General features: G+C 40.7%; 2 protein-coding genes across 3 annotated transcripts; one reads left to right on the top strand and one right to left on the bottom strand.

Moving 5' to 3' along the window:
• Positions 1-113: 113 nt before the first annotated feature.
• Positions 114-5,420, top strand: LOC135250813 (transmembrane protein 169-like). The gene is made up of 3 exons (XM_064327550.1): positions 114-307; positions 1,096-1,476; positions 2,254-5,420. Exons 2-3 carry the CDS (start codon positions 1,209-1,211, stop codon positions 2,880-2,882), a joined length of 897 nt encoding a protein of 298 aa, XP_064183620.1. The 5' UTR covers positions 114-307; positions 1,096-1,208; the 3' UTR covers positions 2,883-5,420.
• An 895-nt stretch (positions 5,421-6,315) lies between these two features.
• On the bottom strand, positions 6,316-14,173 carry zgc:162816 (uncharacterized protein LOC571260 homolog). 2 transcript variants are annotated; one of them, XM_064327545.1, is made up of 8 exons: positions 14,013-14,173; positions 11,089-11,241; positions 10,274-10,554; positions 9,638-9,818; positions 8,894-9,015; positions 8,094-8,283; positions 7,859-7,964; positions 6,316-7,036 (listed from the first exon to the last, which is right to left on the bottom strand). In XM_064327545.1, exons 1-8 carry the CDS (start codon positions 14,165-14,167, stop codon positions 6,947-6,949), a joined length of 1,278 nt encoding a protein of 425 aa, XP_064183615.1. In that variant the 5' UTR covers positions 14,168-14,173; the 3' UTR covers positions 6,316-6,946. The 2 variants fall into 2 exon arrangements, with proteins under 2 accessions (XP_064183615.1, XP_064183616.1); XM_064327546.1 differs by lacking the exon at positions 14,013-14,173 and adding an exon at positions 13,687-13,745.
• Between the last annotated feature and the right edge of the window lie 1,238 nt (positions 14,174-15,411).

The following is a 15,411-nucleotide window of genomic DNA, read 5'->3' as shown; positions in this document are numbered from 1 at the left end:
TTTATTTCTCGAAAGACTCCGCTCTCATCTCCGAACAGAGATCCACTCAGCCTCGTTGTGGATTAAATGCCTTTTCACCGCAATATTCCCTTCCGATTGGGCAGGGGAGGCTGGAGAGCGGAAGGGCGGGATGAGAGAGACCCTGGGAGCTGGTGCTCCGGCAGCTTTGGCTACAAGAGGCCTTGATGTGGAAGCTAGCGTTGTCGCTTTCTCTGCCGTTGTTACATGTTCTTTTTAAAAAAAAGAAAATAATTGCAACTCAGTGCTCGGCCAGAGTTACCGTTTTTGCGGTTTCGTCTCTTCAATGGTAAGCAGGCTGTTTGTTTTAAGTGAAGGGTACCATTTCTACGCCGATCCCATTGGCTGTACAGTAGCCTGTAGACAAAGGGGCATCTGGTTGGATTTAAAGGGATTGATAATCAGCTGTTAAATGAGAAATCCACATGTGTGCCTTCATTTATCATAACTGTTGCTGGTTAAGCCTTAATGTTTATAAAGAAAAGGCGGAGGAAACGCCCGCTGTATTTTATAACGCTTTTGCTTTTTGTTATATATATAAACGTAGTTCGCTATCGGTTTGTTTGAAAAAGAAAATCGCCGGCTATGTGGACTATTAATGTGGAAAGTATTTACGTATATTAAAGTATGTTTCACAGTCAATTCGTAAGCATACTTTCATAATTATTTATAGTAGGTTACTATGATTTAGATAGGCCTATTGCTTTCTATGAAAAACGTTCCCACAATCTGTCGTGTAACTATGTAGCTAAGCACACTGATACAATACGGAAGGGCTCGGAAACGAGCAGGAACAGAAACCCACCAGGTGTCTATCTGCGACCCCGCCACTGCGTTTTCCAGAATGCCGCTATGCTGCGGTCTACGTCAGTAGCCTACCTATTAGCCAATGTCAAATGTTAATACTTGTAAGATCTGCTGAAATAATTTGAACTGCTGCTTCTCTACTGTCGTCTTTTTTATCTATTGTTTGAATGTTTTCAAGTCAGTGATAACCTATGAGTAACTCCACCTCATTGGATTGAGTTTTCATGACAAACTATGCCACAATGTAATGGAACATTTCTCTTCTCTCAGACTGCAAGTATTGGCAGAATGGAGACACGTATGCACATTTCTAAAAGCTAACTTCCAATTTGGCTCAGAAAAACAGTGGAGTGGAGCTTTGTGTGAGGAGGCCCAGCTTGAGCATGGAGCAGGTGGAGCACATGGGTGTTGAGAGCCCTACGCAGTCCTCTCTGCAAAGGTCAGAAGTAACAGGTTGCCAGGTGGAGGAGGAGGAGGACATTGGGAGGACCGCACGACGGAAGAGGAGGAAGAGAGAAGCGCGTCCAGAGTCCATCATTGTGTACCGCTCTGAGGCAGACAGGGTGGCAGAGGAGGACCCGGGAGGAGAGGAGGCAGCAGAGAAGAGCTTGGAGGAGGGGGATAAGTTCCTCTCTACCCCCACAGGGGAAGGTGAATTCTTCCGGTCTTTGCAGTCTCATAATTTGCTCCCACTCTCCAGGAGAACAGATGGCACTGCATCACAGGTGGTCTTAAAACAGGGTTGTCACGATATCCCATTTCCATATAGTCAGTATGCCTTTAAGATATATCATGATATTCAAAATTATTGTTTTTTATAATATAGTGGGATAACCACAACATGAACAGAAGAATAAATTGCCATTAATGAACTAAATAGCCAATATACAAATAACCAAATATTAGAAATAGAGCAAATAATAACCAAATATTGAAAGCAAAGCATGCAAACAAAATTGAAAAGGGTGCAGGGAAAGAACACTCCACTCAGATTTGTCTTTCAAATGAGCAGGTGGGCACAGTAATGCTGAAAGACTGATACAAATTTTGAAATATTAACTCACCTGTTTATTTCTAATGTACATCATTATTTAAAAGCATTTATACACATTTTATCCTTATAATAATAATCATATTTGGTTTTAGTAAGTGTTGCAGCTATAGACAATCATATTGTCAATATCTTCCATGTCCAATATTATCGGATATCGTGACAACCTTAGATTTAAATAAATTCATTACTGTATCTCTCGGTTAGCTGCTTTTTGTTTCTGAAATTATTTTGTGAAATGGTTTATAGTTTTCAATGTGCAGCCTTGTTTTCATAAAATGATGTGTGTGTGTCTGTTAGAGGTTTGGCCTAATAAACGTGCCCCTTGTGGTTGGGGTCGTTTGTCTGACGGTGTTTCGCTTTGACCGCGTCGGCAGGTTGGAGCTTGCCCGCGGACAGCCGGTACGTGACTCTGACGGGCACCATCACTCGGGGGAAGAAGAAGGGTCAGGTGGTGGACATCCACGTGACCCTCACCGAGAAGGAGCTGCGCGAGCTGACCCGGTCCAAGGAGCGCCTGGACGCCGAGTGCGAGCACGACGCGGACGCCGAGCGCGGCTGTGGCCTGGGCCTCGGCCAGGGCCCCCACGTGGTGCTGTGGAGCCTCTCCTGCGCCCCCGTGGTCTTCCTCCTCTCCTTCGTCACCTCCTTCTACTATGGCACGCTCACCTGGTACAACGTCTTCCTGGTGTACAACGAGGAGCGGACGTTCCTGCACAAGATCACCCTCTGCCCCTTCCTCATCATCTTCTACCCCGTGCTGATCATGGCGGTGTCGCTCTCCCTGGCGCTGTACGCGGCGGTGGTGCAGGTGTCCTGGGGCTTCAGGGAGTGGTGGCTGGCTGTGCGGGACCTGGAGAAGGGCTTCTGCGGCTGGGCCTGCGGGAAGCTGGGGCTGGAGGACTGCTCCCCCTACAGCATAGTGGAGCTGCTGGACTCTAACACCATCTCCGGGAGCCTCCAGAGCAAGGCGACCGACGAGAGCCTGCAGACCACCTCTGTGTGACTGACCCCGCCCACACAGAACCACAGACGCTCCAGCGGACGGGCACCCTCCACAGCGCTGAGGGAAGAGCTATGGGAGTTTGTTTCTTTCTTCTTCTTGGAATTCCAATGTATCCTGCTAGCCCCTACACTGTTAAGATCCTCAGCAAATTTATATTTTTTTAAACAGGCCTCTTAATGTAACTGGTAACAACTCTTAACAGAGCAAGCACAATTCAAGATTGTTTTAGAGAATTTTCCTTGTGGGTTTTGGGCGTCAGTTCATGGGATACAAGTCAATTTGTGTGTGTGTGTGTTGGGGAAGGGAGGGCAGGGTGAGGGTGTCGGTGTAGTGTTTTTAAACTCGGTATGTGAGAAGGGTTTTCTGTGTAATTTATTTAGGCTCATGAGTGGATGTCATCAGTGTTTTTTTTTTTTAAGTTACTGAGTATTGCTGACTATATTTAACATAACATCGTAATCTATTATTTGTCTCATTGTTCAGTCATTCAATGGATTATTGAACTATTTAAATGGCACATACTGAAGAAATTCATTTGAATAAGTCTTATTCATAAAGAGAGATGTGATATTCGATTAACCTTACTACTTATTTTACTGTGAACTTTTTGAAAGCTTGGTATTTTTTCAGAAGCTAATAGAGGCAGCAATATTGAATACAAGATGCTTACATTTGAGCTCTCTCCTTTCCTTTTGTGGATATGGGATTGGATCATTGTATTTTACATTGGTACAATTTGCTTTGCAGTTTACTCCCTACACTGGATAACTTGCAAGCTATAATTCGAGTTAAACATTAGTCATTGGGTGCATGTAACATCATTATAAATATTTATTTGGGATTCACATATCCATATCCGTTCAGTATCTGAAATATTCTGAGCCTACATGGTCACATGTCAACATGGATTGCATGGGTATGCTGCTTCTGTATGTTTTATGCATTTTAGTTTGTGTAGGCCTAACCTCTGTGTAAATCCTTATCCTAGTGACATCATCGTGGGCACTCTCTAATTGCCCTAATCAGTGTTAAGTCAAAGGAACACAATTATATAATTAAGGATCAACTAAAGAGCTTGCCAAGATGGTGCAGATCTCCAAACTAAAGGTGCTATAGTTGTCCAAAATTAGCTGGTGTTGATGCAAGTTTATTTTTCCTGTCTAGCGTAAATTACCCAGTTTACCTAGTTCAGCAAGGTCTTGATTGAGGACCTTGACTAGTTAGTTTGATCAGGTGTTGTCGTGCTGGACTGGAGCTGGCAGCCATATCTGCTCTTCATGGATCCGTTTGGACACCCCTATGATAGGGCTAGGTGAAATGGCCAAAATATGAGGTTTTTCATATTGTTGACGGTATTTGGCTTTCAATACAAATTACACAAGTAAACTGAAATGTGCTGTAACTGTAGAAAAATAAGTATCAATCAAAATGCAACAATAATATCTGCAACCTGCAGATATTAGGCTACTATACAAAATATTCAAGGAAATGTTTTTGTTTTGCTTTTTAATCCAGGCCTTCTCCAGACATTTATTTTCGGGACCAAAATATCCATCCAGGAGGGATTTCTAAATTCCTAAAGTGGCTTTAACTGACTCTTCTTTTTAATTGGTTATACTAATCATCTGTTGTACTTGGTCAGTGTTGTGAGTCTGAAGCCAGGCTGCCCCATTGCAGCTTTTGCACACATACTGACATTCCAGGTGGTCTAAAGGGTACAGAACCTCATTTATGCATTTAGAACTCAAGCACAGCCCACCTCTAACTGCAAAGTGCTGGGAGTGTTATTTTAATAATCTGTTTAATATAGACAGACAGATATTTTACTTGTTTTCCATTGGGCTGTATTTAAGCTATTTATTTAATTTATTTGAATTGGAAGCATGTGAGAGCTATGTCCTCCCAGGCAATATCTTAAAACATCCGGGTTCCCACTGTAGCTGGGCCACGGGGGAACCAAAGTAGGGCAAAATGCCATCTCTTATTGATGTGAAGGCTAACATGCATAGATAACTTAATTGCAAATTCACTTTAACTGGCCTAATTAGGGCATGGTGGTGTGTAGCGTGCACTATGGGTAGGTTTCTCTTCAGGAATTAGGTCATCTGATTGGTGGAATTTGCGTCGGAGGCTTTTATGGTTAAGAAATACATTTATTTCTAATCAGAGTTCTGAATGTTGGGACATAACTCGCATGCATGTTGGAGCCTTTTCAGTAATTCCTGTGCAAACCATGGCACTCAGTGAACTCGTACTATTCGCACACAAAGAATGAAGGAGAATTCTCTTTAAAAAGGCCTCGGCCGACTACAGTAAACACTATATTTTTCTCTCAGACCCAGGTCACTGAGCCTTACGCTACTCGTATAATCACTATCTATGCCCTGTTGTCTTAACCCAGAGCTATAATTCAGATAGATTTATCTCTGTGAAGTGTGCATATTTGTAATTAATGGGTGTTTTATTTATTTCGCTTCTCTAAGATTCTGCTCATGTATCATTAAACACAATGAAATAAAAATGATCAGTTTGCGTGAATTTGTCTTCTCTGGTTACTGCAGTATCGCTTCGTGCTTATTCGTCAGCCAGTGGAATCCTCTAGTTCTCCCACCGAGTCTATACCAGGGGAGGGGAGATCCAGTCTGGAGGGCTGCTCTGTATGCAGGTTTTTGTTTCCACCCCCAGGCTAAATGAGCTAATTGGCTGTATACACCAACACAGGTTCACCTGTAGATTAGATCACTGTAAAACATTTCACGTAGGAACACCTGTCATTCATGCGCTTATAAAGAAACATAGCTAAAATGTCAGATGGCGTAAACGTTAGGGCTAATTAAGTAATTAAGGCCAGAAGTTGGCATGAACACCAGATACAGGCCTTGATGCCCACCTCTGGTCTTTACAGTATGTCAGGACTGAACATTGTATAAAAGAATTTAAAGGTCCCGTGGGCTATTATACTATTTTTTTTGTCAATTTTATATTATTCCATAAAGACTACCCAACGTTTTCATAAGGTTTCTTAAGGCAAAAAATGCTGGAATACATTTAAAAAATATATAAATCCAGTGAGATTCTTAAGTGCTTAAATGCTCTATAGTGCACTCTATAGTGCTCTCCAAAGTGCTCAGGTGCTCTCTTAAGTGCTCTATAGTGCTTAAGCAATAGAACATTCAGCCATCACATGAGCAAAACCACTCTTCCCACTCAAAATATCATTTTCAGCATGTCCCACAAGTGAAATTAGCATGAAATGTCTGCATATACATCATTTAAAGAATCGATTCAAGTCAAACATACCAAATAAATGGAAAAGGAAATGTCTTTTTAAGAAGGGGTAAAATCTCAAACATCATAGGTATGTTAACTTTAACCAAAAAACTAGACAGCACTGAACTACAATGAGCAAAATCAACAAACATAAAAACTGAGATAAATTCAACTATTTATTAAGAACAAATCTTTTGACAGGTTTACAAAACCGTGAAGCATTCCATGGAACATTTCTTCTACCACCAGAATTACAAAGCCAGCTTTGATATGCTCAGTCACTGCTGTGACAGTGTCTATCAACAATGTGATTGTCCATGACATATCCATTTTCTTAATTAGTCCTAAATAAGCAGCCAGGGCTCCATCAAAAAAATTAAGAAAGTGGTTGTCTGTATCAAAAATCCATAAATCAGCATTTAGGGCCTCTTACATGACACGGTCAGTGCATCCAAATGAGCTCTTTCCCAGAGTTAATTTTTTCCTGGCCTACAATGAACTGTAAAATCTCTAATTGAACACAAAAATGAGAAAACATAATACAGCAAAAGCAAATACAATAAAATCAACAAATACATTACAGAACAGCATTGATGTCAATAAAGAACACAGGTTTCTAACCATGCCTGAGCAAACCTTACTAATCAAATACAAATCCATTGTATGCTTCCTAAATTACATCAGATGTTGCATTTAAGGGTAATTTTCCCGGAATGCATAGCTGATTACTATAAGTGCACACTTGGGTAGGAGAGTGGGGTGATGTTGTAGAATGGTCTGTGTTCAGGTTATTTTTACCAGCCGCGAGTGGGTGTCCATGTGTCCACAACCACCCCGTCCGAGTGGACGAAATAGACAGGGTGCATCACAGCTGTGGCACATGCCTGTCAGACACAGAGGAGTAACGCTCATTCAGCTTCTCAAGACATACAAGAATAGCAGCTGGTTAAATATATTGGTATACTACTCTATGTAGCCTGTTGAACACACAGGAAAATCCCTCCAACAGCCTTTCAGTCACACAGTACAGGACTATTACCATGCTAGCCAGTCAAACACAGGTGATGAACAAAAAACTCGAATTATATAATTAAACAATCCCAGTCTCACCACAGGCTGCCATTTGTAGTTTACAAAATCACTTTCTTGACTGTTAGAATAAGTGCAAGGAGACTGTGATCCAGGAGAATGTGCTCCCCGTCTCTGCCGCCTTTTGCTGTCAGTGTTGCTTGTGAAACATTAACAAGTGGAGCTGTCTTGGTTGGAAACTAATGTTTCCACCAGTCTCAACAATCATTTCTCATTCAATGAAAAGTCACCTCTTGCTAGCAATAATTACAGCTAAACAGGACTGGCCAGCATTTTCATTCACAATCTTATGCATGTTCGACTGCTAGTTGCTAAATTTATTTTTTTTATTTTAAGCGAGGCACACCGATACTCTAGCTACTGGTTTGAATATACCTGCCCCTCATTTACCTTGGGGTTTTCATTTTTTACTACCTGTACTGGGATGTCACCTTGCTAGCTTGTGAGATGTAAAAATATCACTTTATACCTTCTCAGATATATGTTAGTCTGTCAGATATATGTTAGTCTGTCAAAATCACCCTGTCAGCAGTATTTTCTGTACTCATCAAAACTGTTTTTGAGAGAAGAGACACCACACTGCCAGGAATCTCTGTCAGGAATCCCTGGCTACTCACATGATATGGAATGAGGGAGAGGAGGGAACCAAGTGGAAATTTCTCATAATCTAGTTTCCCAGAGATTGGCTCTACCCTCCCATGCTCTTGAGTCATAGACAGCAGCCTAGAGTTAAAAGACAGGTTTGGCGGTGACTACATAGTTGATAACATGGCCACATTACAAAAGATAAAACAAGATGGGGAAAGCTTTCATAAAATCTCAATAACTCAAATAAGATGGGTGAATACTTACTTCAGATCAGGGTGACCCTCGATGACTGCATATCCAGTCGGTAGGCGGCCACCGCTGTCAAGACTCAGCCCTGCCCAGCCACAGTCCACCAACATCTGGTTCCTGTGAGGGTAGTGGCCTACGACCCTGGTAATCACCCTGACAGCCACATCCTCCAGCTTACAGGAGCCAATCATTAACTGCTGGACATCTACAGTCAAACAAACATCTTTAATATCCTATTCTAGAACAGTCTGACCAGTTTTTAAAATGTCTGTTAAAGAGGCAGTTCACCCAAAAATGAAATAAAGCTATGTTTCTTATCCATCCTAGAGTGTTATCTATCCATCCAGGTAATTTTTCTGAGATTTGATGAGTTTTCTAGAGATTCAGTGCAGCTTGCCATAATAGAATGGACCTCTACAGGACCAAGTTTTTATGGTGTCAAAAATTTACATTCGAAAAACGCAACAGCAAAGTCTTTCCAAATATAATGCCACAGTTACTAACGAACATCCACAGACTTGTTTCACTGAAAGCTACTTTATACTGAAGTACACCAACTGCGTATAACCATGCCAAGTCTCAACCACAGCCCGCCAGTATTCTGGGGTGCAGTGTCAATATTGTTAAAACAATACTGAAACAATGATTTAAAACAGCTTTGACACTGCCCCCCCAGAATACTGGTGTGCTTTGGTTGAAAGTTTGCATGGATATACACAGTGCTGGGTAGTGTTCTATGAAACCATGCACAACAGGGTCACTTTGTAACGTTACTTGTCAGGGTCTACATTCTCATAATTTAGTTTTTTCCTCACCATAGAAGACATAGTTCCCAGGATGCACCTCACTAAGCATTGCCATGTCTGGGACTGGTTGGCTGCAGGAAGGGGTGGAGCCAATGCTGGACTTGGAGCAGTGAATTCCATTTGCCTGCAGTCTTAAAGAAAGAGACAGATATGCGTACATACATAGACATACAACTGCAAAGTCAGGATAATGGGTAAGTAATAATGTGATAATAAACATATCAAGTATGTCAATCAATGAAAGCTGCCATTTTATTTAGACTACTTATTCCGAGTCAGGAGACCAACATGTATTAGACACTGCAGATTTCTGATCTGAGATTTTGAACATCTCTCTGTCAATTTAAACAGTGTTGCTTTTTATAAGAAATTTTTATTCCCAATGTTTTCTCCTCAATTTGGAATTCACAAGAATAATTGAGGACTGTACCCTTGCTGCAATTTCAGCTTTACTCAGCAATTCATCAGCTGAATTGCAGTTAGTGCACCAGAAGACTGCAACAGAGACATCTGGGGCAGCCAGATGCTTGGGTGGGGCTATGGCTCAGAATCTGTTGCCCTATAGGGCTCCTGGACACAGTTGGTACTGGCATGCTCTGGATTCCATCTGAGCTGTATGGCCCATCAGTACACAGTGCATAACTGCCTGAACTCGACATGCCAGTTTGGAAGCAAAATAGTGCAGCAATTTTAATTTATAATTTAAATTTAAACTTCAGTGATTACTATACCAGGCACAGACAGGGACCTTACTTCTCCATGAACTGCAGGGTGAAGGTTGTAGTGTCTTGAGCAACAGCCCTGATTTCTTCTTCTCCAGAGCAGCTGTAGGTGTTTCCACAGTGGGTGTAGATCCCAGTCAGCTCCACGCCCGGACTTTCAGATATGGCCTGTGCGAGCTGCAAGGCAGCCGGCTCTGAGTGGGGAACTCCAGCTGGAAAAGAATTTCAGATAACTTAGCTCCCGGCAGACATTTTACCCCATTACTACCATGTAAAACAAGATAATGCGCTCTATGTTTAATTGGAGCTAGGAAGTGTACTTCATATTGTAAAAAAAAAAAAAAAAAAAAAAAAAACGAAATACTGTAGCAAACAGAAGGAATATCACTTAGGAAAAGTACATCCTAACAAACTATTTCAATCAACTAAGGTGCCTTAAAGGCCTAAATATTCTTTAGGCACAATCATGAATATTCATATATTTTTATTTAATTTAAACACTCAACTATGTATGTTCATGTGCTTGTCATTGGACTGCAGTGACCCAAAAAGCACAGCAGGAAAAACCTCCCAATATGAAAGAACACTTCATTTTCCTATAGAGTGAATAAAGAGCAATTTTATTGACCATGGACAACCCAGAGACACCATGCCCACCTGCCCTCACCTCTCCCGTTTGCACAGTCCAGCTTCAGCCATACGTGCCAAAGTTTGCCCCTCTTCAGAGGTCGCTTCTTCAGCTCCTCCAGGGCGGCGCTGTTGTCCACCAACACGTGGAATAGCGTGAGGCGCTCCGAGAGTTCCGCACAGCGCTCCACCTTGTCGAACGGCAGGGGGTAGGCGTACAGGATGTCATCGTAGCCGTGGTCGGCGTAGAAGGATGCCTCGGCCAGAGTGGACACCACGATGCACCGACGGGTGCCGGCGGTCATGATGTCCGCACATTCTCTGGCAACAGGATGATAACAGACAAAATGGGGAACAAGCGAAATGAGCAGTTTCCCTCCCTCCCATCACTACAGTTATTTTATTTATTTAAAATGTCATCTTAAATTTAACCAAGCTGGTGACAACCTGGAGAATCAATGTGGTAGAGAATGCGAGAGATTGTGCAGCCATGTAGAAAGACAGTTTTATGGGAATTTGGCCAGGACACCAGGGTTGATGTCAGGACCAGGACCTAGGTTTAACTCTTCTGAAGGACGTCACCTTCTACAGCACAGTGTCCTCATCACTGTACCGGGACATTGGGTTCTCTATTTGGTCTACAGGGAACAGCGCCCTTACAGGCCAACGCACCTTTCAGCAGCACATTAGTTTTCCCAGGAGATGTCTCATCTAAGTCCTAACTAAATCCACACCTGGTGGGCTTCAGTACTACGACAGCAGAAGGGTAAAGGGTGGGAATAGCTGCTAGCCAATGAAATTACCACATTATATGACAGTATAATAAATGTGTCAATGAGGCATTAGCAGGCTTACAAAGTTTTATGGGTTTTCATGTGAGGGCGTAGCTGTACACCAAGCTTCTGGAACCGCTCCAACATCACTTGAGCATTTCTCTTTACCTTAAGGAGGTCAACTGTTAAAGCAGGAGTCAAAAGGTCTTGGATGGATTTACCCGCCATTGTGCAACTGCAAGGAATATAATTCAGAAATCACACCATTGAAGACTGTTAAAATCCAAAACCAAAATTACATCAATTGACATCAAATGGTGTGTTCCTATTGACTATCACCATGTAGCCATCACATTACATTACATATGGCGATTTTATTCAAAGCGACAACAATAAGTGCATACAGAAGGTCATCAGAATGAATATAAAAACACAGGTCGGATAAAGTACAATTCTCATAAAGTTGTAGCTATCTGGAGCCATGAACATCAAACATAGTTCAGAGCACAGTACAGCACGGGTTAAGTCAGTAAAGTCATGGCTAAGTCTTAAGCTAGAAGCGAGACATGATTATAAGAGATATGATAAAGAACAAAGACATCAAGTTGAAGATACAAGTGCAACATGAAAGTGCCAGAAGATCACGATTGTTGTGACATTTATAGTGGACAGATTTATCTGGAGCAACCTACAGTGTTGCTTCTTATACAATCCATTTTAACTGACAGTAGCACTCCACCTTGGAGTCAAACCGACAACCAGGCAGGCTCCCTAACCATTAGTGAGTGCTGCCATCCCTAGCCCTTCATTTTTGCCACGGAAATGATTGTTTCTGGTACTTTCATATTTACAATAACCTACAATGCAATCCACCTGTACACATTGATATACAGTGCTCTCCAAAGATGATAAAATATCCTTGATAAAGACAAGCAAAGAAGGCTGTCTGAAGGAGACAGCGTTGGTTGAAATGCATCGCTGTAGTATGGTTTTTTCTTATCTGCATGTGTAGAGTGCTTATTTATGTAAAGACATTTTATAATAAAGTGAATTAAATCATTTAGTGTCCAATGTAGTATTACTTGCTACAGTTAGACAGCTACAAGGTTGCTTGCTTTAGTTAGGTTCAAAAATAAAGGATGCCTCAACTCTTTTACTGTGATGTCTCATGCACCACAGTTCATTACAATAATTCACTCAGGCATCAATTGTAATTTAAAATAGAATATTGTGTGGTGTGTAAACAACACTAACAGATGCATTTGATGAAAATTTTGAATACAAATTCTAGACTTTTGTCTATAATTATTATTATTTTAAATCATCACCCAGTTCGGGGGGGGGGGGGGGATACCCCTCTTTATATGATTTTTATTGTGCCAAAGCAAAACTGTCCACGGTTACAACTTACAACCAGTATGGCAAGCCCTTTTAACATTCAGTAGCTTTGCTTGACTATCCATTACATTTTAGATATCTACAAATATATTTTGACTTGTGGTAATTACAATGTGACCAGGCAGAATGATAACTCAAGATATCTGCAATTATATTTTGACTAGTAAGAACGATGATTCAAGATATCTACAAATACATTTTGACTAGTAAATATACCTTTTAAGATGTCTATAATGACATCACAAACCTCGTCATTAGACTCTTCACACATACCATGATAATTAAAGATATCTGCAATTCCGCTTTGGTAAGTCAAAAGGATATTTTCTGATATCTGAATTAGAATTACTCCTAGTCAAATATCCTGTGCATGATGTGACCCTGATACTAGGCTTCGCAATGGATATTGGTTTATGCTTGAACTAGACTCGACGACCATGGCTCTGCATAGCTGATTGCTACTTTGTGAATTGTACCTTATCTGTTTTGTATTTGTTCCAACGACCTTTGGTATGCACTTATTACAGATTGCTTTTGATAAAGCATTTGCCAAATAAAATGTAACATAAATGTAATCTTTTGAAAAACCAGGTGTGAACCATTTTGATTGAAGAAACGGCGGAAGTTATTCTCGAAAAAAATGTAAGAAACGGCGAAAGAGTCGTGTTGCACACATCTGTATTTAGTTAATAGCTGTCTTCGCGCACGGGCCGTAGCAACTGCATTTTGACTAGTCAGAATGATCATTTAAAATATCTCCAAAATGATACCGTGACCGTCTCTTTTGAAGATATCCATAACTTTGTAGATGTATTAAAATGACTTTTGACTAGTAATAACTCGTAACAAATTTAAGATATCTCCCCATTAGTTTTGACTAGTAATAACCCCAGTTCAAGATATCCACAATTATAATTGACTAGTAATATCTCAGTTTCAGATATCAAAAAGATCACTTAGATATATTTAATCGCGGAAATGCGGAATTAAAGATATCTTTAATTGAAATCATGGCAAGTCAGAACGAATGTGGCGTTATCGTATTTGAGTTATGACTACTCATAATTAAATGGACATATCTGGAATTCAAGTTTTGGATAGTCAAAACTGAATTGTATCGAGGTATCTTTAATTGGAAGTTTCACACAACATAAAGTAACTTCAGTCGTACTGGTCAAAATTATAAAACATGTCTTAAATTAGCGTCTTGACCAGTCATAAATGAATTACCGATATCTGAAATGTGAATCCGGTCACGCTAATAAAAGTTAAAAGGGCTTGCCATACTCCCCAGACAAAACTGTAGACCGCAGGCGAACGGACTGCGGAGAGAGGGGGTGGGACCCTAAATAAACCGTTTTTTTCCGGTTCCGGCTACATTACAACTCGTTTTCACATAGGTACACTCAACTTTGCCCCAAATATTGTATCGGACAGCACCCGTAGTGCATTTTAAAAGCATCACAAAAAACGTTTTTTTACATCCGCGGTTTATCTTAAAAATGACCTAATTATTCAAGAATACTGTGGACAATGCATGGTTGTATCAGTTTAGTGCAGAAAACGCCGTTAAGATTAATGTTTCAGAGTGTGCACTCCAATTCTTACCTGGATAATGCCTTCAGAAAACATTCACGAAATCTTAACGTATCAGATGCATTTACATTTATGGTACGCTCCTGGAGTTCAGTGGCTACAGCCCCACGGTCAGATTCCAAGTAGCCTACATTTCTGCGCGTGCGCACAACGCTGCACAAGTGCATGGGTCATTGGAGCAAAATAGAGGTCTGATAAGGTACGATACTTCCACTAAACACAGTTAACATAGGCTAGGTCAGAAAGTTATGGTAAGTTAAACTAGGAGGCATGATGATGAGCTACAACATCAAGATAATGATAGCAGTGCAATATAAGTGCTGGGTGGAGATACAAGTGTAAGTGCTACAGGAACAAATTAGAAGGATTCAAGTAATAGGAACGATCCTAGATTGAGAGTGTTCTGCAGGTTTGCAGGAGTGATCGTCCAGGTCTAGTCTGAAGAGATGCATCTTCGGACCACGATGGAAGATGGGCAATGACAGAGTGGTTCGTACAGGTTTTATATGATTTTACTCAAAAATGTCTTTGTATTCATGATCTGTATGTCTTAATGTCAAATTTTTAAATGTAGTCTTTAAAGGTTTTAAACGTAAGATAAAGGTAGCAGTGGAGTTTCAGTTCCCGAGACTCAGCCCATTGTAATACAGGTAACCTATAGAATTTATTTTTGCGTTTATATTTATTTGTTGATTCATTCATTTTTTGAGTCATTTATTTATTTTAAATTTAGGCATTTTTGGTCCTCCATAATGAATCACAGCAAATGTGTGGTGAAGTCTTGTAGTAGGTTACTGTGACAACAATTTATTCACCTTTGGCTGACAAGTAATGCGTTTTGCCTATGGAATGTTTGGACAAGTGAAAGGTGCAGGGTCAAATCCCACCCCGGTCTCAGGAAAATCTCAGACTCATTGCACTTGCTGACCTTAAGTGAGATATCAACTGACTCGTCAGGACACTTGCTGTAATCGCAATAGTTTCTCGGCACAAGATAGAAACATATGTTAACAAACTTACCCTCAATAAACCCATTCTCATTGCTGTTATGCCAGTGGGTCAATGACTAGCCAAGTCTCCTGTGGTTGAACATCCATGTATCTCACAAATAAATGTAGTGCGTATACAAAATAAAGCTAGTCACTAGATAAGTTCAAGAAGTGAATATAGAGTATATTACTAAAACACACAACAGGGCTTTAGTTACGCTTTTGCTTCATTAAATTAAGTAGTCATTAAATTCTGCATTTGAAATATTGTTAAGTTTTATATGTCATCTTGTTTACCAAAAGCTTAGCACTTGAACTGTTCATTAACTAATTAACAGTGAGTAGTCCGGCTGTAAACTGTATAAAGCAGTATAAAATAGCCTTCAGTAACATTTCAGAGCAAAAAATAAAAAGATACACAA

This window comes from Anguilla rostrata, chromosome 3, assembly GCF_018555375.3.
Source record: "Anguilla rostrata isolate EN2019 chromosome 3, ASM1855537v3, whole genome shotgun sequence".
In the NCBI taxonomy this organism is placed as follows: Eukaryota; Metazoa; Chordata; class Actinopteri; order Anguilliformes; family Anguillidae; genus Anguilla; species Anguilla rostrata.
The sequence above is the reverse complement of the archived record's forward strand: the minus strand, read 5'-3'. Positions and strand labels throughout refer to the sequence as shown.

Bases quoted from the DNA above. Each gene is read 5' to 3' on its own strand.
- LOC135250813 (XM_064327550.1), top strand. From the start codon at position 1,209: ATGGAGCAGGTGGAGCACATGGGTGTTGAGAGCCCTACGCAGTCCTCT. The intron at 1,477-2,253 runs GTGAATTCTTCC...CCGCGTCGGCAG, and splicing joins CTCTACCCCCACAGGGGAAG to GTTGGAGCTTGCCCGCGGAC.
- zgc:162816 (XM_064327545.1), bottom strand. From the start codon at position 14,167: ATGCACTTGTGCAGCGTTGTGCGCACGCGCAGAAATGTAGGCTACTTG. The intron at 11,242-14,012 runs GTAAGAATTGGA...TATTCCTTGCAG, and splicing joins TTTCTGAAGGCATTATCCAG to TTGCACAATGGCGGGTAAAT. The intron at 9,016-9,637 runs GTAAGGTCCCTG...TCTTTCTTTAAG, and splicing joins ACCCTGCAGTTCATGGAGAA to ACTGCAGGCAAATGGAATTC.